The sequence below is a fragment of the Onychomys torridus genome, chromosome 4 (assembly GCF_903995425.1).
Source record: "Onychomys torridus chromosome 4, mOncTor1.1, whole genome shotgun sequence".
Taxonomy (NCBI): domain Eukaryota; kingdom Metazoa; phylum Chordata; class Mammalia; order Rodentia; family Cricetidae; genus Onychomys; species Onychomys torridus.
In genome coordinates, this window is record NC_050446.1 from 93,667,818 (window position 1) to 93,693,778 (window position 25,961).

At 41.8% G+C, this 25,961-nt stretch overlaps 1 protein-coding gene across 3 annotated transcripts in view; it reads right to left on the minus strand.

The window, feature by feature from the left end:
- The window catches only part of Ino80 (INO80 complex ATPase subunit), a 107,920-nt gene that overhangs the window by 78,290 nt on the left and 3,669 nt on the right, over positions 1 to 25,961 (minus strand). For 2 of the 3 annotated variants that reach the window (XM_036183993.1, XM_036183995.1), the window contains exons 2-11: positions 13,674 to 13,859; positions 12,600 to 12,769; positions 12,436 to 12,503; positions 10,439 to 10,600; positions 7,305 to 7,425; positions 5,965 to 6,179; positions 4,319 to 4,372; positions 2,678 to 2,881; positions 1,265 to 1,460; positions 255 to 322 (exon numbers count right to left, since the gene is read on the minus strand). In XM_036183993.1, the coding sequence (XP_036039886.1) occupies positions 255 to 322; positions 1,265 to 1,460; positions 2,678 to 2,881; positions 4,319 to 4,372; positions 5,965 to 6,179; positions 7,305 to 7,425; positions 10,439 to 10,600; positions 12,436 to 12,503; positions 12,600 to 12,769; positions 13,674 to 13,816 (1,401 nt within the window). In that variant the 5' untranslated portion in view covers positions 13,817 to 13,859. Of the gene's footprint in view, positions 1 to 254; positions 323 to 1,264; positions 1,461 to 2,677; positions 2,882 to 4,318; positions 4,373 to 5,964; positions 6,180 to 7,304; positions 7,426 to 10,438; positions 10,601 to 12,435; positions 12,504 to 12,599; positions 12,770 to 13,673; positions 13,860 to 25,961 lie in introns of those variants that run through there. The other variant, XM_036183994.1, reaches the window with a different exon arrangement.

The window sequence follows — 25,961 nt, forward strand, 5'->3', positions numbered from 1 at the left end:
AAAGAATAAAATAAAGTAAAAAAACAAAGCACATGAAAATGAAAAACTGGGACATTTCCTGGGCCTATTACAATATGCCTTTTCTTTCTTTCCTTTTCTTCTGAGACAAAGTCTCACTATGTATCCTTGGCTGGAACTGATCTTATACACCAAGCTAGCTTCAAACTCAGAGATCCACCTGACTCTGCCTCCTGAGTGCTGGGATCAAAGGTGTGGCGACTACGCCCAGCCTGTCTTTTCATTAAAAGACTTACTCGAGCTTGGTGAATATGGTAAGCATTTTCAGCATTCTTCAGGGCCTGGGCTTTAAAATGGTTACTATCTGAAAAGAGAAGACATGTAGATTATCACACTTGATCTCCTTCAAAGATACAACTTATCCCATACATAAGTGGATCCCCAGTTGTCTACTATTTATCCCAAGGCAAACACAGGACTGGGAGAGGGGAAGGCTAAAGGCTTTGCAAAAGAGAAGAACTAAGTCAGGCTTAGAGGCGCACACCTTCAATCCCAGCACTCAGGAGGCAGAGGCAGGTGGATCTCTGTGAGTTCCAGACCAGCGTTGGTCTACACAGTGAATTCAAGGACAGCCAGAGCTATATAATGAGACCCTGTCTTGAAAAAGTTAAAACAAAAACAAATAATCAAAAGAACCTAAAAGTAAAGTAGTTGTGCATGTCCCTGGTCTCCAATAGTGAAAGCCAACACACAAAACCCATCTAGGAGTTAAGATCTACTATCTCCCAGGCCTAGGGTTTCTTTTATAATTTGATACCAATTACAGGACAATCAAAACCACGCAGATTTCAGATGAAATCTAGCTATACATGTGTTAATACTCAAGATACTCTGAAATACTTCCATTCTCTGGCATTTCTAGGTCAACATGATCTTGATTACTACACTGTGAAAATCTTACTATGTAACTGAAGATGATCTCAAACTTCTGATCCTCCTGCCTAACCCTCCAAAGTCCTGAGATCACATGATTTCACTGCTGTGCCTGGTTTATGTGGTGCCGGTGTCGAACCCAGGGATTCATGAAGGCTAGGCAAACACTCTTACCTATCCAAGCCTCTACTGAAAATTCTTTCATAAATCATTTTATAGGCTTCTTTTAAAAAAACACACATATTTCCTTCTACAATATAATGAATCTTTTTCTGATCAGTATTATCTATGAATCAGGACAAAACTTTTAAGAATTGTAACTTAGCTTAGCAGGAGGTTACCTACTTCCTCTACCTCCTGACTCAGGACTCACCATAGTCTTCCTGGGTGATGTTAACCACCACTCCACCACCAATGTCAATTTGTCTCTGGGTAGAACTATCTTCCAGTTTCCTTAGGATTTCTTCCTGGATTCCATCATGACCCATATCACGTTTTCGACTCATGAAATGAGCATATAGCTCTGTCTGAGTGATTAAGAAGTTCAGTTTTCGCTGCTGCCTCTTGGCCTATGGTGGGGGAAGGGGGGAGGGGGGGGGGGGAGGAGACAGCAGATTGAAGGTCAAAACATCCAAGTCATAAATTATATGTAGTCAACAGAATTTACTAAATCTTTATATAAGCCTGCATATAATTCTCTTAAAACAGTTTTGCTTTTAAAAAGACAAACAGTGCTGATGAACAACACTTAAGCACACAAAAATATAAATACAAAAGAAGGAAAAGGGAAGAGAAGAAGTGAAAAATGAAAAGGATGAGCAAGGATTCAGGAGAGGCTCCAAAGCTCCACTCTGAGAAAGAGTAGGGGCCATATCTGAAAAAAGCATCATCCAATCCTCTGATACTCATCTTTTGTTTGTTTGTTTGTTTTTTGAGACAGGGTTTCTCTGTGTATCTTTGAGCCTTTCCTAGAACTCGCTCTGTAGCCCAGGCTGGCCTCAAACTCACAGAGATCCACCTACCTCTGCCTCCCGAGTGCCACCACCGCCCTTGATAGTCATCTTTTCTGGACCCTAACTGTTCTGTTCGTTCCAACTGTTTTATCAATGACAATAAAATTCCTCACTCACTCTTCCTAAATATACAAAGTCTAGACTAGTTGAGAGACATCACATTCAGCAATAGTAATGGCTAAAGTATAAAATGGTAGATGAAAAAGTGAATGGGTCTCAGAAACCTAGATTAATTGTTCATTGTCCCTATGTAACACACTCTGTAACTCCAGTTCTAGGGGATCCAATGTCCTTTTCTGGCCTCAGCATGCATGCACGTGAGGCACAGAGCCATGATGGCAAAACACTCACTTACATAAAATAAGAATTTTTTAAAGAAATTAAAACAAGCCAGATGGTAGTGAACGCCTTTAATCCCAGCACTCAGGAGGCAGAGGCAGGTGGATCTCTGAGTTCCAGGACAGCTAGAGCAACACAAAGAAACCCTGTCTTGAAAAACCAAGATGATGATGATGATGATGAAGAAGAAGAAGAAGAAGAAGAAGAAGAAGAAGAAGAAGAAGAAGAAGAAGAAGAAGAAGAAGGAGAAATTAAACCAAACAAGTAAAAAGCAGAGAAAAGGGGCAGACATTCAGGAGGCAGAGGCAAGTGTATCTGTGAGAGTTCTGAGGACAGCCTGGTTTATATTATAGTTCCAGGAAAGCACTAAGCAACAAACCCAACTCTTCGTGCGTTAGTACTAAGAAGGCTTACAGACTCTGCTTTTGCCTTACCTCCCGCATTTCCTCATCCAACTTCCGCTGCTCCAAAGCTTCCTTCTCTGCTCGCTTGCGGTGCTCTTTCTCCACCTTCTCATACTTCTTCCAGTACAGAAGCATCTCCTTGGTGAGGCGGCGAGCACGAGGCAAAGTCTCCTTGCAGTTCTTCTGCGCTTGCAAGGCAGCTCGACGCACCTCCTTCATGCACTGGTGGGCAAGCTGCAAACAGCACCATAATCATAATAGGGAAGAACCTACTTCCAGCAAGAGTTCTGCCTCGGACTTTAAACCAGTGTTCCCCATTTTTTATAGTACAACAGTCCTACTAAAGAGATAATTCCCCTGAATTAATCTGTCATTAATTATATGTAGTCAACAGAACTTATCAAATCTTTACATAAGGCTGCGTATTATTCTTTTAAAATGCTTTTACTTTTAAAAAGGCAAATATTGTTAATGAACAACACAAAAAACAAAAAGATATAAATGCAAAAGGAGGAAGAGTGAGGGGAGGAAGGAAGGGAGTGAAAAATGAAGAGACAAAGGTGATCAAGTATGACTGAGGTCCAGACCCCGACATCTACCACTTTAAATGAAACAAAATACACTTACTGTCGTAGAACTCTGTGCTTTAGACCCTCACAAGAGTGAACCCACTAGTGTTCCCTTGTGACAGGTGGGAGAAATTACAGGACAGCACATGCACAAGGGAAGCAGCAGCTACTAAGGGGCTACCCAGGCAGCGCTCAGTAGGCCACTGCCCTGCAAGGACCAGGGGTGGGACTGGGCGTGGCTTTTCATTGTGTCCTGTCTGTAAGTTGCCCATGTACACCTAAGTAACTCCAATTCAACTGAATGGGTCACCTGTCCTTGGTGCCCTAACTGGGATGAACATATTCCTTCACATTTCCCCAAGAAGTGCAACAATAGCAAGGCCCTGAAATTTACTGGGAAGTGACAAAGTGTCATTACCACATTAATAATCATAATAGCCATCGCTGCTTTTTTCCGTGTGAGGCATATTTTACCAAGTCTTAAAGTATCCTTTGTTCACAAAAGCCCTATGACAGAGTGTCATCATCATCATCATCTCTATTCTATAGAGGAGGAAACAGAGGGAGGGGCTGAGAGCCTAGTATGGGAAAATCAGACTAAAAATGTCACCACATCTGATCCCTACAACAAGCTGTTATTTTTCTCTCAGAGAAGTTTCTTCACATCAACATTTGTCTTTCTTTAGTTATTATTACAGTGTGTGTGGTAGCTGTGTGTTTTGGGGTATACATGTACCATGGCACATGTGTGGACATTCCAGGACAACTGTAGGGAGTCAGTTCTTTCCTTCCATCAACAACTCCAGGGACTGAACTCAGGCTGTCAGGCTTGGTAGCAAGTACCTTTACCCACTGAGCCATCTCTCTGATCCCCATTATTACTTAAATGGAAAGACTGAGCACAGATCTTAAAGATACTATGATCTGCACAAGTACCAAAGATTAACACAAAAAGTTCAAAGTATAAGCAGAATGAGACTACCTAGAAGTTCTCTTCCATATTATCTGATTCATGATCAATACATGACAACACACAAGAATAGTAAGAATAGGCCCAGAGGAGAACACACGCTAGGCAAAAAAGAAATGGAAAGTATGTTACCTTTCGGCTATTGGTGAGAAATAGGTTTCGAGCTGAAGACTTCTGCTTGTTGGCCTAAAACATTTGAAAGTAATACTTAAGATTCATTTCTATAAGACTGTGTAGCCTTTATTTAATTCCTGAAGGAATAAAAAATAAAATGTCAAGTATATACAAGACAAATTACTTCCAAAAGTCATCCAGAGATTGCCATCCACCAGTGGACAGGAATGTGTGTGTTACCTGAAATGCTACACAGAGAACACATCATTACTGTGATAATCATGTGCAAATGCATAGCTAAAAAACTAAACCAACTAGGAGGCAAAGTCAGGAATCCAAAGACATTCTCCATTTTCTACTGATAGCCAACCTGGTACACATGATATCTCATTTCAAAAATCAAAACAGGAAGCTGGGTGGTGGTGGTGCACACCTTTAGTCCCAGCATTCAGGAGTGAAGGCAGATGGATCTCTGAGTCCAAGGCCAACCTGGTCTATAGAGCAGGTTCCAGGACAGCCAGGGCTACGCAGAGAAACGCTGTCTTGAAACCAGGCCCTCCCCACAAAAAGAAACAAAAAGTAGTTTTGGTATATAGTTCAGTGAGAGAGCAGTTCTACTTTGCTCATATAAGACCCTAAGTTTTAATCCCCAGTACCAAAACAAAAGTGGTATTTATTTGAATTCTGCCAGCTTGTACATGCAAACACAATCACTTAAACTTCTATAGCTACGTGTGTGAGTCTCCATGAATTCATTCTAAGATCTCTAATTCTAGTCAGATTTCCCAAGCTTCAGCACAGTTTTCCCTTTTCCTTACTTATAACATCACTCCCTGACAGTGAGAAAGCTACTTTCATTGGTAATATATTTTCATTGACTGTTGAAGTGCAGTATACAGATGATGTAATTTCAAAATAGCTAATCTGCGCACTATCTACATTTACAGTGTCAACCCCACTCTGTGTAGTTTTTAGAATGGTGTCTAATGTGTTCGTGTGTTTTGTGTGCATGGACATGCCAATGTGCACTGTGGTGGTCAGAGGACAACGTGCAGGACTGGCTTGTGGGGAGAGCCTTTACTCGCCAGCCCTGTAGAGTTCTTTTTGTCTTAGTTTACATAACACGTTGTTTTCTTTTTCTGCACACTCTTGAGTATAAACACAGACACACACTTAGCCTCCACCTCTAGACTGTAACGTTTTATAGCACAGGGAGCCCCATCTGTCTGACTTGCTCCCGTTGCTTTGGCCTCTTCCTCTCGTCACTAATATCGCCATTCGCCCACATATCGGTCAGCTGGTCTTTTGTTTTTTATTTTTTAATGTTTTATTTTTATTTCATGTGCATCGGTGTTTGCTGGCAAGTACGTCTGTATAAGGGTATTTTATCTCCTGGAACTGGAGGTACAGACAGTTGTGAGCTGCCATGTAGCTGCTGGGAATTCAACATAAGTCCTCTGGAAGTTGAATGGTACTCTGTAAGTCCGATTAACCACTGAGCCATCTCATCCAGCCCCCACATTGGCCAGTTTTACTTACTGTGCTTCCTTTTGGAGGTTGTAAGACATATATGAACATCACTAACTGTGATGTTGGTCCTACACCAACCCAAACCCCCTCCCCGTCCTGCTGCCTTATTCCCGGCCCCCCCTTTCACCCCTCACCTTTGGTAGTTCCTTCTTCACGATGCTGAGCCACACTTTCCTGCGGCGAGCATTCAGCTGCTCAATGGATAAGTGTTTCTTCTTGGTGCCAGGGGGAGGTGCATCATGAGAAAACTTAGCAAAGACTTTGGTCTGGTGATGGTGGTGCCGTGGGGATTCTTCAGAGGAAAGCTCTTCATCTCGTCGTCTTTTTTTCTTCACTTTTTTCAACTTAGCTGCAAAGGAAAGAGATGTTTACAAGGCTGCATTTCGCTCCTTCCACAGCACACAACCAGAAAACACCATCATCACTCTAAGATAAAAGCCTCCAGGAGCTCTCCTCATTCCACCAGAGGCAGGCAAAGTTTCTTCCTTTTATCAAGCCAATAAATATTCCAAAAGGAAGATCTCACTAATTTGAAAAGAACATTGGACAGTCCCTCTGTTCAGATGAAAACAGACTAAAACGTAAATCCAAATGACTTCTGACCTTTGCACTGTGAAAGGTTTGTGAAGCATCACTGGCCTCAAGTGACAGTCACAACGTGGGCACCTACTTCTTTGTGGTGGGAATGCAAGACAACTCAAGAAAATAACAGGAAAAAGAACGCATCAGTTGACAGGACAATACATTTTTTGAGGGAAAAAAATCATAAATGGCACAAATTCTTAATTTACACTGAGGGAGAGTGGAGGACAAGAAAAAGGGGACGTGAAAAAGAAGGGAAGACTAAACTATGCTTTGTGAGCAGAATTCGTATCTTCAGTGAAACAGATCTGCCTCACGGATACTCTCAAACTCTCTTCCTGTGTCCTTCCTGCTCTCCAAGTGCTCAGCGATCAGCAGGAGAGGAAGGCATTTCCTGGCAAACGTGCAAAGGCTACAGAGGTTCATCAGGAGGTGACCTGCTTGTCTGTTACCCCTCAGACTCCCCTGTGCACAACCAACTTCCCACCCCAGACCCCCCAACAGTGGCAGAGTTTGTAGAAGAAAAGAAGAAGGAAACTATTTTGCCTAAACCTTTGGCTAATATCCTATAGCTACAGTCTTCTTTCTTCCTTGGGTTGGACGGGAAGCTGGACCCAGACTCCACCAAGCCAACAATACCTCTGATCTCCAGACTCTCCTGACTCTACCCACCAAGTGCTGGGATTACTGGCAAGTGTTTAAAATCTATAGTTCTTAAGTCTTTCCATTTCTAGGAAAGACCACAGAACAAATGTGAAATAAGGTTAATAATGCCACTAATCAGAAAACAGACTATAGTTTTTCAGTATTTTCTACTACACTTAAAGTCCAACTGCACAACACACAATACTGAAATGAAGAAAGAGTAAATATGGGTGTGATAAATGCTTACCTTTAAGCTTCTTGTCATCCTTGAATTTCTTTTTTTTGGGTCCAAGTAAGTGTCGCTGCTGCTCATAGAAAGGGTCGTATGTAGAGAGCAGGCCTGCGCTGTAGTACTGGTACTGCTGCAACTGAAGCAGGAAACACTGTGACGACAGGCCTGCCTGCACTCCACAGCACAGCCCCAAGTCATCTCAATGCAACTGAAGCAGGAAACACTGACGGGCCTGCCTGCACTCCACAGCACAGCCCCAAGTCATCTCAATCGAAGAAAACTGAGCCAGGGGAAGTCATAGCTCCGAGAGACATTGTTTCCACAGACCAGTAAGAAATTAGGACAGCAAAGAAAATTTCTATAACTTTGAAGCAAAACAGGTTCAACTGCTATGCATAAGACAGATTGTTGGAAAGAAAAACCTTTAGGAATCTGAATTTCTATCACATTTTTTTTCTACCTTCTTCAACAGCAGCTCATGTAGTCCAGTCTGGCTTTGAACTCCTCACTCTAAATACTGGATATGCAAATTTGCACACTATGCATATCAGATACACTTTTGGTATAAAATTATTACCAAAAGCATTTCTCTTTAAGCTAGTAATTCCAACACTGCTTAAAGGGAAAAGGAAAGTGGAGGCAAGGAGATCAGGAATTCCAGGCCAGCCAGAGCTATACAACACTCTGTCTTAAATAAAACAGAAACAAAGCAAAAACACAATAACAACAACAAAAATGAAAACAAAACAAAAAGATAAAGAATCTTTTGTCTTTGAAATTCACCTAAGGGCTGGAAAGGTATCAGCAGATAAAGAAGGCATTTGTCACCAAACCTGAAAGCCTAAATTCAATTCCTAGAAACTGAGTTGGGGATTTAGCTCAGTGGTAGAGCACTTGACTAGCAAGCGCAAGGCCCTGGGTTTAATCCCCAGCTCAAAAAAAAAAAAGAACAATTCCTAGAAAACAAAGTGTGGAAGACACCTGAATGATGCTGTCCTCTGACATCAATCAAATCCATATATGTGTGTTGCATACACATGCCCACACACAACAGAAATTCATCATTAAGAAGTAAGCCCTATTTCCACTACCAATAGGTCCTCAACTTTACTAGGTTCCTGATAGAAACTCTTCGGGCTGTTACTCACTGTGTAGTACTGGCTGGCCTGAAACACACCATGTAGACTTCCTGGCCTCCCACCCCCTCTGTACTGGTTGCATGTGCGGTCAGGTCCTTCCAACAGTTACCAACCTGTCACCTCAGCCCTATCACCTTTCAAGTCCCCCTCCCTCCCACCAAAAGAGTTTATTACTAAGGACAGTACCTATTACTTTACAAGTAACATGAATAATCTCATTTTTTCCATCCATGTAGCAGTAAATCCTTCCAAACATTTCATTTCAACTGACTCTCAAACCCCACAATAATCTTATTTCCCATATAAATTAAAATCTTTTGAATCATTTTCTAAGATTATAAATGATGGCATAACATGGAGGACTAAAATAAAGCCTTCTGTCAACTGGCAAAATTAAGTAAGCATGCATCAAGCTGTACACTTACAGTCCTATGTCTATCAGTTTTATTTCAATTAAAAAAAATCAAAGCAGATCATGCCTGTTATCCCAGCACATATGGCTGAGGCAGACTGCTATGAATTCAAGGCCCATCTGGGCTAGAGAGTGAGACCTGTCTCAAAAAAAGAAAAAAAGCAGTGAGTAAATATACAGAATACCAAGTACCATGGCATCAGGTTCCAGAATTAAAACTGTTAGGATACTGTTGGGCAGTGGTGGTGCACACCTTTAATCCCAGCACTTGGGAGGCTGAGGAAGGGGGATCTCTGTGAGTTCAAGGCCAGCCTGGTCTACAGAATGAGTTTCCAGGATAGCCAGGGCTACACAGAGAAACTCTGTCTCAAAACAACAATAACAACAACAAAAATTAGGTATTGCACTGCTTATCATTCCCATAGGTTTGTAGTTTGTAAGTTTATGTATATTACTCAAGGTTCTCTGAACTACCTTTCAACCTTAATATTGTTGGAAATCATTAGGTCTTAAAATATACTACTTCTCATTATGTACAATAGGCTATATTTCTGGCAAAAATCAGAATGTTTTGGTAACAGTGGTCAAATAGTTGTCATTAAAAATATCATCAAATGGGTGGTGATGGTGTACACTTTTAATCCCAGCACTTAGGAGGAGGCAGGGGGAGGCCAATCTCTGAGTTCAAGGCCAGCCTGGTCTACAGAGCAAGTTTCAGGACAGCCAGGGGTTTGGGGGTTGAATGGGAACGATCATCACTATAATATTGATCTATGAAGGAAAGTTTTTCCCAGACAGAAAACATCAACAAGTACTTGCACTGGTAATTATGTACTGGTAGTCTCACAAAGTTAAGCATTGTTATCACATGACCTAGCAACTTCTGTGCTGAGTATATAACCAAGAGAAATGAAAACATACACCTACAAAAAAAACTTCATAGTAGTATACAATAGTGCCCAAAGTGGAAAAAATCAGCTTATCAGAGTGACAAACAAAACCACCATGTTCTATAAATAAAACTATTTGGCAATAAAAACTAATGAGATAGTAATATACGGTACAAACATGGACAAACCTTGTAAACATTACTCTAAGTGAGAGAAGCTGGGTACCAAATACCATGTTATTTGTATGAAATGTCTAGAATGGACACATTTACAAAGAACATGCATGCATGAGGCCCCGGACCCAACCTGTAACACCACCCAAAAATAAAACAACCATAACTTTACGTGGTGGCACATGCCAACACTAGGAAGGTGGAGACAGGAGTTCAAGGTCACCCTCCTAAGCAAGTCTCAAGTAAATAAATATGTAAAATACAAATAAGTATCAAGGAAGAAGGTAGGCTGGTAGCTGCCTGGCACCAAGACCAGATGAGAGCAGAATCTAAGGGCAAAGTGGTTCTTTCTAAAGTGATGAAAGCGGCCCACAACCGGGACAGTGAGGACGCAAACACAACACTAAGGACATTCAAAAGACATTCAATTACCTACTTCCAAAAGCTTGATTTCCTATCACAATACAACTATTAACAATTATTATTTCATATAGATTAAAATAATGTGGTGTGAGCGTTCTCTTGAAACTCTCACCTCCTTATCTTTACTATATTTATTTTGGTGAAGTTTCTTATATTTGTGTAATCGAAGCATGTTGTGAAGTTCTTCTCTGCTGAGACTGAGTTCTTCTTCTTCATCGTCATTGTCTTCACTCTGAGAATCTGCCTCACTGGACTCATCACTTAAAAGAATACTCTAGAAAAGGGGTGAAAATTGAATATAACTTTTGCTGTGAAGCAATTTCTTTTACAATCCAATCATTTTCCCCCAGATGCTAGAACAATGACCAAAAGAGCCAGAGTATAGTGATTTCAGACTCTTATACTCTTTATCAACAACAAATCCATCTAAATGTTGACTTTACCAAGGCAAACAAGGAACTTAGGGTATAGCAATAAAGAAAAAAGGAACACAGCATGTAAGGGAGAGGGCAAAGCAAGGTGTGATAGCCGGAAGAGAAACAACTCAAAGTCCAGCAGTTCGTGAAGGAAAAACGTGGTAGAGTCAGATGATTAGACCATGAGAAGATACAAAGTACTAACACGTACCAGAACATAATAAACCTTCAAGTAGTACACCAAGTAAGACAAGCCAGCCACAAAAGCCCAAATACTATGATTCAATTTATATGAAATGTCTAGAATGGGCAAATCAACAGAGAGAGAAAGAGACAGAGTAGTAGCCAGCAGGGACTGAGACTCTCAGGACAGGAGTGGCTGTTAATGAGCTAAGGGTTTCTTCATGTAATGATGAAATGTTCTGAAATTAGACAATGGTAATTGTCAAGAAGTTTCCGAACATATTAAAAGCTATGTCTCACAGTTTAAAAGATTATATTTTATGGCCAGTGACTAATATCTCAATTTTTATCTTTTTTTAAAAAAGATTTATTTACTTTATGTGTATGTGTTTCGTCTGCATGCACTTCTATGAACTTTGTGCATACTTGATGCCCGCTGGGTCAGAAGGTATCAGATCCCTGTGAGACACCATGTGTTGGGAACAAAACCTAGGTCCTCAGCAAGAGCAACAAGCATTGTGAACGTCTCCAAAGCCATATCTCAATTCTTAAAAATGTGATAGTTAAGCATAAAGGTTTTGGTATTTCTAACATCCTAAAATCTTTCTGATAGAAAGCAAGTCAGACTTTAACCACCTGAGTTTTAAAGGACATGGTGGTGATATTAAAGGATTTCCATCATTTTGAGCTCATGGCAAAAGTAAGAAATAGTAAATCAGTTTTTTTTAATTAAATGTTTGCATATGCTAACTAAGAGACCTTTTGAAGAGAACTATAACCCTCTGTTCACTTTGACTATTCACAGCAGTGGTGTAGATACTATGACACTCTCACTACTTATGGCTGTGACTTGAGTAAGGGCACTCCTAACAACAGAATGCAGCCCACACATCACTAGGTTCTAATGTCATTTCTACTACCCCAATCACTTTGCCAGCCACACTAGCCTCTTCTCCCAGACACACCAAGTTGCTTCTTTGTGAATGAGTCTTGTGTATGTCTCATATGATCAATGACTCTTACCTTAGACATTCACACGGCTCACTCTGAGCATTCAGAATTCTGTTGAAATGCTATCTTTTAACAAAGTTGTAATTACTTGTTTACACTCTTATTCACTACCTCCCTCATGTAGAATGTAAATGACACAGATCAGAGACTTGTCTACCTGTAATAGTAGTTGGCACATGGACTTGGCACATGGAGGCACTCAGGACATTTGATGAACTACCCAAAATTTCACAAAAAGTAAATTGACATTCCTAATTACAAGGTGAGCTAATGAAGGGAGTATCTTATCCAATCAATTTCTCTTCTTTCCTCAGTGTCTCATATTTAATATAAGTCTACTAAAATTACTTCACTGAGTTCTCTTCACAAAATAAACTCCAATATAAAAAAACCTGTCTCTGGAAACATCTGCCAATACGCCCGAATGGAGTGGTGACTTCCCTTCTACTGCAATCTTAGTAGGTTATTTGGACTGGAAACATTCTGTCTTATCTCTTACCTTTAGCCACTTTCTGCTTTTCTTCAACTTAGAGAAGTTATATAAATTCCCCTTGTCAGATTTTGATTCTGGATAAAGAAACATAAAGAATAAAAAAAAAAAAAAATGAAAGGATGACTGTCCCCAGGAGAACCAAGATCCAGAGGAGCCCACTCCACACTGACCTGACTGCAGCACTCCATTCAGTGAGTACGGGGCCAATAACCCAGAATTGCTTGCCCCAGAAGTTTCACCCAGCAATGAATTTGGAGGTTCTTCTTTTACTTGTATTAAGGGATCCCCAGACTCAGGCAATAAGGGATTATTGTCATCCAGTCCATCTTCACTGTCATCACTATAAATTGAATAATAAATAAGTCTGTAATTAAAGATTACCCAACAAAACGTATTTTGAGCCAAGTGTGGCAGCACATGCCTATAAACCTAGCAGCTGGTAGAGGCAGGAGGATCAGGAGTTCAAGGTCATTTGAGACCAATATGAGCTACAAAAGACCCTATCTCAAATATAAATATATATATATGTATATATTATATATATATATATACACACACACATATAAGTGTGTATGTGTGTGTGTGTGAGAGAGAGAGAGACAGAGAGACAGAGAGAGAAGAGGGAGAGGGAGGGAGAGGGAGAGAGAGAGACACAGAGAGAGAGATCTAAGTGGTCAGTTAAGCTGGTACACACACATTTAAACCTGGTGTTCCAGGTTGGAGGCAGAGATCTGTGAGTTCTAGGTCAGCCTGGTCTACATAGGGAGACCATGTCTCAAAAAAAAAAAAAAAAAAAAAGATTGATTGATTAATTTAAGGTTATTATAAATGGACACTTAAAGAACAAATAGTCAGCTGGGCAGTGGTGGCACACGCCTGTAATACCAGCACTCCAGAGGCAGAGGCAGGTGGACCTCTGTGAGTTTGAGGCCAGCCTGGTCTACAAAGCGAGTTCCAGGACAGCCTCCAAAGCTACAGAGAAACCCTGTCTGGGGAAAGAAAAAAAAAGGAACAAATAGTCTGGGTTGGGGATTTAGCTCAGTGGTAGAGCACTTGCCTAGCAAAGGCAAGGCCCTGGGTTCAATCCTCAGCTAAAAAAAAAAGAATGAATAGTCTTTGAAAAGGTTGACTGTTTTATTTGAAAGAGAAAAAAAATACCAAAAGTAAAAATCATATAATAGTTTACCATTAAATCTTAGAGACAGTAATCACAAATGAAATAAAACATTGTTAAAGTAACAAACCTAGAAATATTCCTATTGAAGATGGCCGATGTTTGTCGCAGAAAATGGTCCAACCGCAAGGCCCTCTCCAGGTACTGAAGATAGAGGGGCTTTGCCAGCTCAGTGCAGCTGCCATCGTCCCCGGCACCCAACTCCGAGGCCATAGAACAAATCTGTCTTCATGCACAAGGACCTCCGACTGCACAGCTGCAAAATGAAGATGAGTGACAAAAAGAAATGGAAAAATAACATGAAAGGCTATTCCTCTCCCCCTTCTGCCTGCTTGCCTTTCATATAAACAGAAATCAGGCTCTCTCAAACAAGACACGGAGACCACAACAAATTCAGAAAGTTCATTAGAAACTGCCTTCTAGTGCAAAGGCAAAGTGTAGAAACATTATCATCATCTACAACACAATTTATACAACACTTTTTCAAACAATCCGTAGATGTATTTCCTGTTTCTCCTCCATTAATATCTACAAAATGAATGAAGAACTATCCATGTGAAGTGCTGGCTGGGTGCATCTTGCAGAGTGCAGTATTTATTTTTAACATCACCTTCTTTTTATACTTATGAGGTAGTCTATTTGCCAGGGGAATACATATATTATTAGTATTCTACAAAATCTTATCACCATGCCCAGCCATCTTCTTTCTTAGCAGGGGCATCACAAATTAAAGGTGTAAACTTTCCAGGAGTGGAAAGACCCCAAGGAGGAATACCTTCTTCTAAAATCTTGTCAAATCTATTCCAATCTTAAAGTGAAGAACTCTTCAAAGTTTATATTACCTTACACTGACATTTCTAAGGATGGAAAAACTATTAATACATTGACAGAACAATTTACCACTGACTGGCCTGTTCCAAGACTCTATATAATCCTGGTTATACTCTGATTATACTTCAGCTCCTCATAATTGCCCCATGTCCATGTTAAGTCTACTTATGTGTATGTGCACACATACATACTTAGAAAAATCTACTAGTGTGAGGATTCTATATTGTAGGTCAATTACTAGCTCAGAGTTATAGAGCTTTCTTGGCCTGTGAGAGGCCCTAGGTTGGAACCCATTATCAAAAACTTGAAAAATAAAATGGCTGGAAAGATGGCTCAGCACTTAAGAGCATTAGCTGCTCTTGCAGAAGACCCAGGTTCAGTTTCCAACACCTATACGGTGGCACACAGTTGTCTGTAACTCCAGTTTCAGGGAACCTGACATCCTCTTCTGGTGCCTGTGGTATATACATACATGTGCTATACACACACACAAACATGCACAATTTCTTTTTTTTTTTTTTAATTTTTACTTATTATGTATATAGTGTTCTGGCTGCATGTATGCCTGCAGGCAAGAAGAGGGCATCAGACCTCATTACAGATGGTTGCTGGGAATTGAACTAAGGACCTCTGGAAGAACAGCCAGTGCTCTTAACCTCTGAGCCATCTCTCCAGCCCACAATTTCTTAACTTAAAATAAATAAAACAAACTAGCTCATTAAATCTGTATACTACAAATTCTGTCCTGATACAGTAGTGCACACCTATATAATTCCAGCACATGGAGGATCAAAACTTCAAGGTCAAACTCAGCCAGGCAGTGGTGGTGTGCAGAGGAAGATCTCTATAAGTCCAAGGCCAGCCTGGTCTACAGATCAAGTTCCAGTACAGCAAAATCTACAGAGAAACCTTGTCTCCAAAAACAAAACAAAAAATACTCTCATTTTAGTTTAAACAACTAAGTTAAAAAAACAAAATAGAATTTGGAGCTGGGCAGTGGTGGTGCATACCTTTGATCCCAGCACTCAAGAGGCAGAGGCAGGAGGATGTCTGTAAGTTTAAGGTCAACCTGGTCTAACATAGCAAGTTCCAGGACAGCCAACGCTACACTGAGAAACCCCATCTGGAAACACACACACACACACACACACACACACACACACACACACACAAACTGCATTTACCACCAGTGACTCTAAAGCCCCAATTCTTTACTATCAGCTGAGGAAGGAGCAAGTCTCCCACATCACCCCAGTCTGTTTAGGGGTATCAAGGATTTAAGATATGAAATGGGGAAAAATACACTCATGGATACAGAACCAAGTAAACAACCATCATTGTCCTCCGTTCTGCCAAGGAGGGAATGGATCAGGCCATCGGTCTCCACTCACCCTAAGAGAGCAACTGTGTGTGTGCCCCTTCTCAGATTTTAAGCAGTCATGTAACCTGCCAAGAGGCCACACCCTAAGGCTGGTACTCCAATGCTATTGGCTGAATGAATACCCACAACAACCAGCCACTGCTACAAAACAGCAAAAAAAAAAAAAAAAAAGACCCACCATTTCTCTGCCCTATCTCCCACTAATCTGATTTATTCACTTTCCAAAGCATCCAGGTTTCAACTGTAAATTATTTGGTTACCTTATCCAGGTAAATAAAGTCACGAAGCTCTTGATTAGGAAGAGATAATTATAAACCCCACACCAAACTAAGGAGCAAATGAATACAGGGGGAAAAACTGGCTTGCCCTCAGACAGCAAAGTAGGTAGAGCACTCAACCATGAGGGCCAGAAACACTCTGCTTAGCCTAAGTGTCACTATAACATGGAAACAGTCTAGCAACTTAACAAGCTGAAATTACTCAAAGCATAATGTTCCAGAGATAGAAAAAACCTGCATTTTAAAAGTGAACTGAAAAAGTCCTGGCTAAAAAGGTTGTCCCTTCCACAAATTCCTAAAGTGGCAAAAAAAAGAATATACTGCCACCCCATAAGTATATTGTGATTATATATTTTCTTAATCCTTTTTCTTTCTTAATGAAACCTGCATGCTATTTCTCAAAATGAAATATAGCCATTTCTAAGTGTACACAGGATATTGATCCCTGCAAAACCCAGTCAAGGATGCTCTCACATTAAAATGGCACATAATCTGTTTGTGACCCTCATATATCCTGTTTACTGTGAATCTCTCAGTTACTCATGAAATATACTACAAATGCTACACAAATATTTGTACACTGTATTGTTTTAAAAGTATGTAACAGAAGTCTGCAGTGACCTGACTTTTCCAAGTACTTTTTACTCCGGGTGACCCTTATGCCTGGAAGGAATAGCACAAAACCCAGGCACCTTAGCTGAGATGCAGCTCAGGTGGTAGGTGCTTGCCTTGTTCGCACAAACTCTGTCCTACCCCCAGCACCGCACAAACCAAGCAAAGTCCCATACACCTGTAACCTAGAACCGGAAAAGTGGAGGAAGGAGGATCAGAAGCGCAAGGTGGGCTGGAGAGATGGCTCACTGAAGAGCACTGCTGCTCTTCCAGAGGACCTGGGTTTAAGTCCCAGCACCCACATGGCAGCTCACAACTGTCTATTAACTCCTATTCCAGGGGATCTGACACATTCACATAGGTACACATGCAGGCAAAACACCAATTTACACAAAATAAAAATAATTTAAAAAAAAGAAGTGCAAGGCTACACAGTGAGTTCAGGGCCAGCCTAGGATACACAGAAACCTGTCTCAAAAACCAAATCCAAACCAAAAACCAGGGTTGCCAGATGGCTCAGGTGGGAAACAAGTTTGCCACAAGCCCCAGGGTCCACATGGTAGATGAGAACCGACTCCCACAAGTTGTCTTCTGTCCTCCATATATGCACTATGCCGCACACACATGAACACACGTGTGCACACACAAATAAATAAATATTAAATTTTTAAAAAATTAAAGAATGTTACTATTGAAAAAACAAAACAAACAAAAAAGGGCAGCAGCAACAAGTCCAAATTGACAGGGAGTACATCAAGTACATCAAAGGAGCACAGTAGCCAATGGGAAGAGTTCCCAATAGCCAAAGCTGGAAAAACTTGCTTTCGATATCACCCCTTACCTACAGGTCTCTCATCTTTATCATTTATATTTCTGTAAACTCTATAATTGGTCATTTCTCCAAGTAGCCTTAGTTACTGTTCTATTACTACAAGGACACACAATGACCAAGGCAACTTATAAAACAAAGCTTTCAATTGAAGGCTTACAATTTCCAAGGGTTAGTCCATGATCATCATGGTGGAAAGCAGGCATACTGCTGGAGCAGTAGCCGAGAACCTATATCCTGAACCCACAGACAGGAGCAGAAAGAGACTGAGACTGGGCCTGGGATGGGCTTTTGAGCCCTCAACGCCCCACCAAGTGATACATATCCTCCAACAACAAGATTACACTTTCCTGAACAGTCCATCAACTGGGAACTAAATGGTCAAACACGTGAAGCTATAGGGAGCAGTCTCACTCAAAACCACACAGATCTTTTCCCTTTTATTGAAGATAAAAGATCTAGGCACTAGCTAGCTATTGGCGGTGCACAACTTCAATCTCAGCATTCAGGAGGCAGAGGCAGGCATATCTCTGAGTTCCAGGACAGGCAGAGCTACAGATAAACTCTGACTTTAAAAAACAAAAAGAATTTGACATCGCTGCTGCCCTTGTTGCTGTTATAACAGTGACAACCACCTCTACTACTGTTTCTGGGATTGCCATTTCATAATTGGTTACTACAGCTAGCACAATGGAGACCCTGGCAGCAAAAGTAGCTACCACAGTTAGTTAATCTTTCATTCTATTGGGCATGACAAATTTAAATCAATAGTTATATACATTTCGATTGGCTTTGAAAGTTATAAATCTACAAACTCAAGTTCCATCTGCTCTCGGGATACCATCTTCCAAGGACTCCAGTTTGCAGTAAGGCTCGTTGAGGAAGGGAATGGCCCAGTTGCCTTTAGCCTACCAGCTATGAGTGTGTTGGTCTTTTCTGTGTTGAACACACAGATTGCAAGCCCAGCACCACTTAGAGATCTACCATGGGAGGCCTTACCCACTCTGAGGAGTAGATGGGGTTAGAGTGGGAGGGAGGTGAGGAGGCGGGAGAAGGGGAGGGAGGGGGCACTGGGGTTGCTATGTAAAATGGAAAAGAATTTTTTTTTGTTGTTTGAGACAAGGTTTCTCTGTATAGCTTTGCGCCTTTCCTGGATCTCGCTTGGTAGCCCAGGCTAGCCTCAAACTCACAGAGATCCGCCTGGCTCTGCCTCCCGTGTGCTGGGGTTATAGGTGTGTGCCAAAATTTTAATAAATATAAAAACAAAACAAAAAAGAAAAGCCAGGTGGTGATGCTCCATGCCTTTAATCCCAGCACTCAAGAGGCAGAGCCATGCAGATCTGTGAGTTCAAAGCCAGCATGGTCTACAGGGCGAGTCCTAGGATAGCTCCAAAGCTACAGAGAAACCCTGTCTTGAAAAAACAAAAAACAAAAAAGACCTAGGCACTAAGTGGACTACATGATGTCATTATGTAACCAACTAATACAGTAATACAGTATACATGTGTTGTATATCTACATTGAACAAGAGTATGTTTTGGGGGATTTCGTCTTATTTTTGAGACAGGGTTTCACTGTGTAAAAAAAGCCTTGGCTGTCCTAAAGCTAGCTAGCTCTGTAGACCAGGCTGGTCTCAAACTCAGAGATCTGCCTGACTCTGCCTCCTGAGTGCAGGGATTAAAGTCAAGCGCCACCACCACCACCTGGCAAGACTATATATCTTAGTGTTTCTAAGTATAATAATCTGTATTTATAGATTAAGCTAAACTTGGATTCATACTGAAAACCTCTTTTCCTTGCTCATCTATAAATTCCCATTCAAAGCTGTGCGTGGTGGCACACACATTTAATCCTAGCACCTGGGAGGCAGGGGCAGGTGGATCCCTGAGCTTGAGAGTTGGAGGCCAGCCTGGTCTACAGACTAAGTTCTAGGACATCCAGGGATACACAAAGAAACCCTGTGTGTGTGTGTGTGTGTGTGTGTGTGTGTGTGTGTGTGTGTGTTGGGGAAATCCCATTTCAACAGTTGAGAGGCCAGTCTTCAATCACCCATTTAGTTAGTTGTCCAACTGTAGTATGCACGTACATCAGTATCAGAACTGTTAACCTGTAGCCATATGGAATATGACTTTATCATATTCCGTATTTATGAGTGCCTCAGAATAGTCAGCAAGATGGCTCAATGGATAAAGGCATCTGCTGCCAAATCTGACAGCCTTAGTTCAATCCCAAGGACCCAGATATGGAAGGAGAGAACTAACTCCTAAAGCTGTCCTCTGATGCCTCCACACAAACACACTGTAGTACATGTGTGTGCACAAATATAAAAATAAACTAAAATGCAATAAAAATGTTTGAGTATAGATTTAGACACTTATTTGTTTCAGATCTCATTCCCTTTTAAGGTTATTTAGATGAGCACATTTCTCCCTTCCTTTAAAAAAAAAAAAGCGTGTACACGTGTGTGAATGCCGAGGCCAGAGGTCCAGTACCCCTCTATCTCCATCTTTGTTCTTTGGTATGTGTAAGTTTGTGCATTATGTGTGAGTGTGAGAATGCAGAAATCAGAGTTTTATGGGTTTATGGTGCAAAGTTGGAGTGACAGTTTGCTTGGCAAGTGCTTCTTCTATGCACTGAGCCTCCTCTATGGCCCTTCCATCTTATTTTATAGACACAATTCTCACTGAACCTGAAACTTGCCAACTTAGTAGCCTGGTGGGCCAGCAAGCCTCTGCAATCATCCAGCACTGGGACTCTAAGAGCATACCTCTAAATCCAACCTTTTTATTCTTTTTTGTTGTTGTTTTTTGAGACGAAGTTTCTAGTTGTATACCTATGCCTCCAGAGTACTGGGGGGGATGGGTGGTGGTGGTGGTGGTGGTGGTGGTGGTGGTGCAAGCATTAGCCACTAAGACCAGTGAATGTGTGCAAATTAAAGTAAAAAACCATTTTAGGACATCAAAGGCTCCCAGGAAGGAAGGCAGACTAAAGACAATAACTGTATTATAAATATGTGAAACTTTTTTTTTTTTTTTTGGTTTTTTTGAGTCAGAGTTTCTCTGTAGCTTTGGAGCCTGTCCTGGACTAGCTCTATAGACCAGGCTGGCCTCGAACTCACAGAGATCCACCTGGTTCTGCCTCCCGAGTGCTGGGATTACAGGCGTGCACCACCACCGCCCAGCGAAACACTCTTACTAAAACATGAGCAGGCTGGAAAGGTGACTGGGGGTAAAGTGCCCGCTGTGCAGTCATGAGGACCTGAGTTTGGACCTCCAGCACTTACAGTCAAAAAAGTAAGTGGTGGCACACACCTTTAATCCCAGCACTGGGAGGCAGAGGCAGGAGCATCTCTGGGAGTTTGAGGCCAGCCTGGTCTACACAACTAGTTTCAGGAGAGTCAAGGTCTACACAAAGAAACCCTGTCTTGAAAAACAAAACAAGGAGCTGGAGAGATGGCTCAGAGGTTAAGAGCACTGACTGCTCTTCCAGAGGTCCTGAGTTCAATTCCCAACAACCACATGGTAGTTTACAGCCATCTGTAAAGAGATCTGGTACCCTCTTCTGGCCTGCAGTCATACATGCTGTATACATAGTAAATACTTAAAAAAACAAAAACAAAAGCCGGGCAGTAGTGGCCTATGCCTGTAATCCCAGCACTCAGGAGGCAGAACCAGGTGGATCTCTGTGAGTTCGAGGCCAGCCTGGTCTACAGAGCTAGTCCAGGACAGGCTCCAAAGCTACAAAGAAACCCTGTCTCAAAAAAGAAAAAGAAACAACTTTTAACAATTTTTTTTTTGGGGGGGGGGTGTCCAGACAGGGTTTTGTGTCCTGGAACTCACTCTGTAGACCAGGCTGACCTCGAACTCCCAGTGATCCACCAGCCTCTGCCTCTGGAGAGCTGAGATCAAAGGCTTCTGCCCTCACCAATCAGCTCTTCCTTAAATTTATGTCCTGTGTGTGCACACAGCTCCGTGAGAGGTGCAAGCACAAGTGGGAGCTGGTTCCCTCTACTGCAGGTCTGGGGGGCACTCAAGGTGACAGACATGCAAGAAAGCACTTGGCCTTGCCGTACATCTCATGAGGCAGGCACAGCCTTCTCTTCTCACACTCTTCCTGGGAATGACAAGGTTTCTCAGGGCAACAGTCCTTGCTGACCTGGAACTCACTTTGTATTTGTAGGTCAGGCTAGCCTTGAACTCACAGAGATCCGCCTGCCTTTGCTTCCCAAGTGCTGGGATTAAAGGCATATGGCTGCCGCCACCACCCAGTTGGGATTTTTTTTTTTTAACTTATTTCCTTCACTATGTATTTTTTTAAAATATATTTGTTTATTAAAATTTTTTCATTTTACATACCAACCCCAGTTCCCCCTCCCTCCCACTCTACCCCCATCCACTCCTCAGACTGGGTAAGGCCTCCCCTGGTAGTCAACAAAGTCTGGCATACCAAGTTGAAGGAGAGCTGGGAATTATTTTTATTGGTCTTTCTGGCAACATATCTGGACAACAATCTTAGGGATAAAATGATCAAGGTGCCTGTAGTTTTTTTTTAATCCTACAGATTTTTATTAGCTGTTTTTGTTTCCACACACAGACTTTCACAGTTTATTCTACTCAGGAACTAACTTCTGAGCAGAAAAGTCATCACATGCAAAACTGGAGGTAACTCACTTGTTTTATTTTATAGAAAATAAGAATATAGAAAAACAAGGGCTGGGGGTTGGGGATTTAGCTCAGTGGTAGAGTGCTTGCCTAGCAAGCACAAGGCCCTGGGTTTGGTCCTCAGCTGGGGGGTGGGGAGGACACCGACTGTTCTTCCAGAGGTCCTGAGTTCAATTCCCAGCAACCACATGGTGGCTCACAACCATCTGTAATGAGATCTGGTGCCCTCTTCTGTATACATAATAAATAAATCTTTAAAAAAAAGAAAAACAACAAAAAATACAACTGCCCCCCCCCCCAATAATATAGCTGGTGTTGGTGGCACACATCTTCTCTGAGGTGGAGGCCAGCTTGGTCTACAGAGCTAATTCCAGGACAGCCAGTGAAACCTTTGGAGAGGAGAGGGGAGAGGAGAGGGACAGGAGCCCGGTTGGGGGCTGGGGTATGTTTAGAGCACCAGTTTTCTAAAAACACATTCTAAACCTAAGTATTTCAGAAAACCTCATGCTCTATTAGTAGCTCCCTTCTACAACAAAATAATGTGACAGCCATTGGTGTACCTATTTCCGAAATGAAGAGAAGAGATAACTACATTCAGTGATGCGCTCAGTGTTTAACATGTAATTTAGTTTTAGAAGCAGAAATTATGATTTCCATTTTACCTATCAGAAGCTCAAATGTTCAGAGGCTGGACTTTGGTGAGATGCACACTTGTAATCTTAGTTTATAATCCCAAAAAGCACTCTTGAGACAGATGTAGGACACTCAGATTCCAAGTCAGCATAGAGTACAACATGTTAAATAACTTGCCCAGTAAATGAAATTAAATAGAAGTCTTTTTCTATTTCATTTTTTTTGGATGATTGTGTTCCTATGTGAGTTTGTTTCTTTGCTTGTTTGCTGTTTTGAGACACAGTTTCTCCACTTATCCTGCCTGGCTGGACACTTGCTATATAGACCAGGCTGCCTCAGCCTCCCCAGTCCTGGGATAAGCCTCACCATCATATCCAACAGGTTTTTGTTGTTATTGAGTTTGGGTTTTATTTTGGGCGGCTTTTTATTTTGTTCTTTCTTTTTTGTTTTTGAGGGGTAGAAATTTAATTTTCATGATGGTAAAACATCAATCTTAGTGTAATCTTCTACCAGAGATTCCATCCGACTGCCTTTTACACAGTAAAGTGCATGTCGGCTGCCGCCACAGGAGCCCTTTCAGGACGACCTTTGTGTAAAACTTTCACGGTGAGTTTAATCAAGCTGATTTTTCTTTTGTTTTGATTTGTTTTTCAAGACAGGGTTTCTCTGTGTAGTTTTGGTGCCTGTCCTGGATCTCACTCTGCAGTCCAGGCTGGCCCTGAATTCAGAGATCCCCCTGGCTCTGCCTAGAACTTACTGTGTGAACTGTGGCAGCCTCAAATTTTCAGCAGTTCCAGGAGTGAGCCACTGCCTGGCCTTAAACTGACTCTTGATATCTTCATTTAAAAGGTCTCCACAATATAAATCCAAGCAAGCCAAAGTGAAAACATGCAACTAACAGTAAAAATGATGACCTTGAACTGAGGAGTCTCCTACTACCTTTCAAGTACTGAGATTAATATAGTGGTTTCTTTTAAGATTTACTTTTATGTGTATGTGAATGCCTACATGTGTATCTGTGCACTACATGCCTGCCTGGTGCCTGTGGAGGCCAGAAGAGGGTGTCAGATAGCCTGGAACTAGAGTTATAGACAATTGTGACCTGCCATGTGGGTGCAGGGACCTCTACAAGTATAGCCAGTGCTCTTAACCAATGAGCCACCTCTCTAAGCCCTATATCATAGATCTTAAAATATGGTTTCACTATACAACCCTGCAGGCCTTGAATTCACTCTGTAGTCCAAGATGGCTTCCAACTCCAAGGAAACTCCACCCCCACTCCCACTCCACCCCCTTGCCTCACCTTCCCAGGAGCTGGAATTACTTACCTATACACCCAGCTGTCAAACCCAAGTCTTTCAAGTGAAAAACCTTTTACTTATTTTGGGGCATGCTAGCCTTGAACTCACTACGACCTTGAAGTTTTGGTCCACCTGCTGCTATCTCCCAGGGGCTGGGATTAAAGGTGTGAGCCACCACACCCCATTTATACATTGTTTTGGATCAAATCCAGGACTTTATGGATGCTAGATAAGCACTCTACCAACTGAGATACATCACCAGACCCTATATATACTTCTCTATCAAGTTCTCTGTTAACTATTACTGGCTCTCTGCGGAGGACGACCTGGAATTCCTGCTGCTCCTGTCTCCACCTGCCAAGAGCTGGGGTTATAGTTGTGTGCCACCAGTCAGTTTAGGGAAAAGCATTTCATAAAGAAACCTAAAGTTTGTTTTGTTTTTGTTTTTTAGGTTTTTTTGTTTTTTGTTTTTTGCCAGAGCTGAGGACTGAACCCAGGGCCTTGCACTTGCTAGGCCAGCGCTCGACCACTGAGCTACATCCCCAACCCCGAAACCTAAAGTTTTCAGTGCGATTCTTACTGCTCTTTTGTTTGTTTTGAGGGTGGTGGCACATGTCTGTAATCCTACCTCTCCGGAGGTGGTGGCAGGACTAAAAATTCCAAGGTCAGCCTCCACAGACAGTCTGGCCTGTAAGAGAATTGTCTTCAAACAAACAAAAATGCTCTTTAGAATATTTCTGGGACTGAAGGAGACATTACCACTTACTGGCTACCTGATTTTACTTAGTTTTATTTGTCATCTGTAAAACAGGGATAAAAACCAACCAAGTTTAGAAGATTGAAAGAAAGTATTCATCATGTTAACTAGTTTACATATTTATTCATTTACTTAATTTTTTTTCTTCTCTCTCTCTTTTTTTGAGCCAGGATTTCTCTGTGTAGCCCTGGCTGTCCTGGAACTGGCTCTGTAGCCCAGGCTGGCCTCAAACCCAGAGATCCACCTGCCTCTGCCTCCTGAGTGCTAGGATTATAGGCATATGCCATCACACCCACCTCATTTACTTAATTTTAGAGACAAGGTTGGAAATAACCCAAGTTGGCCACCTTGCAGCAAGTGGTACCCTGCCCAGTACAGGGGTTGGTGGGGATTGAACCCAGGCTTTGGGCACCCTTCCAAATAACATTCCCAGCACTAACTGGCTCTTAACAGGTTTTGTTTTGTTTTGTTTTTTTTTTTTGGTTTGTCGAGACAGGGTTTCTCTGTGTAGCTTTGCGCCTTTCCTGGAACTTGCTTTGGAGACCAGGCTAGCCTCGAACTCACAGAGATCCGCCTGGCTCTGCCGCCCGAGTGCTGGGATTATAGGCGTGCGCCACCACCGCCCGGCTCTTACAGGTTTTTAATAGCAATGCCTAAGCTCTCTTCTCATCACTCCATGCTAGCATCAATACTCTGAGACTTACTAGTCAACTTTCAAACCTGTCTTCAGGTTACCAGATGGCTCAGTGGGTATAAGTACTTACTGAATTTCCTATGTAGCCCACGCTGACTTCAAGCTTAAAACTCAGGGCTGGACAGATGGTTCACCATTAAGAGCACTGGCTGCTCTTCCAAAGCACCCAGATTCAATTCCAGTACCCACATAGCATCCCACAACTGTCTGTAACTCCAGTTCCAGGGGATCTGACACTCTCACACAGGCACACAAGCAAGTAAAATACCAATGCACATCAAGAAAGAATAAATAAACCATTTAATTTTTTTTTTTTTATTTTCTTGGCTCCGGGCTCCTATATACTGGGATTGTAAGCATGTACCACCAGTGTTTTGTTTT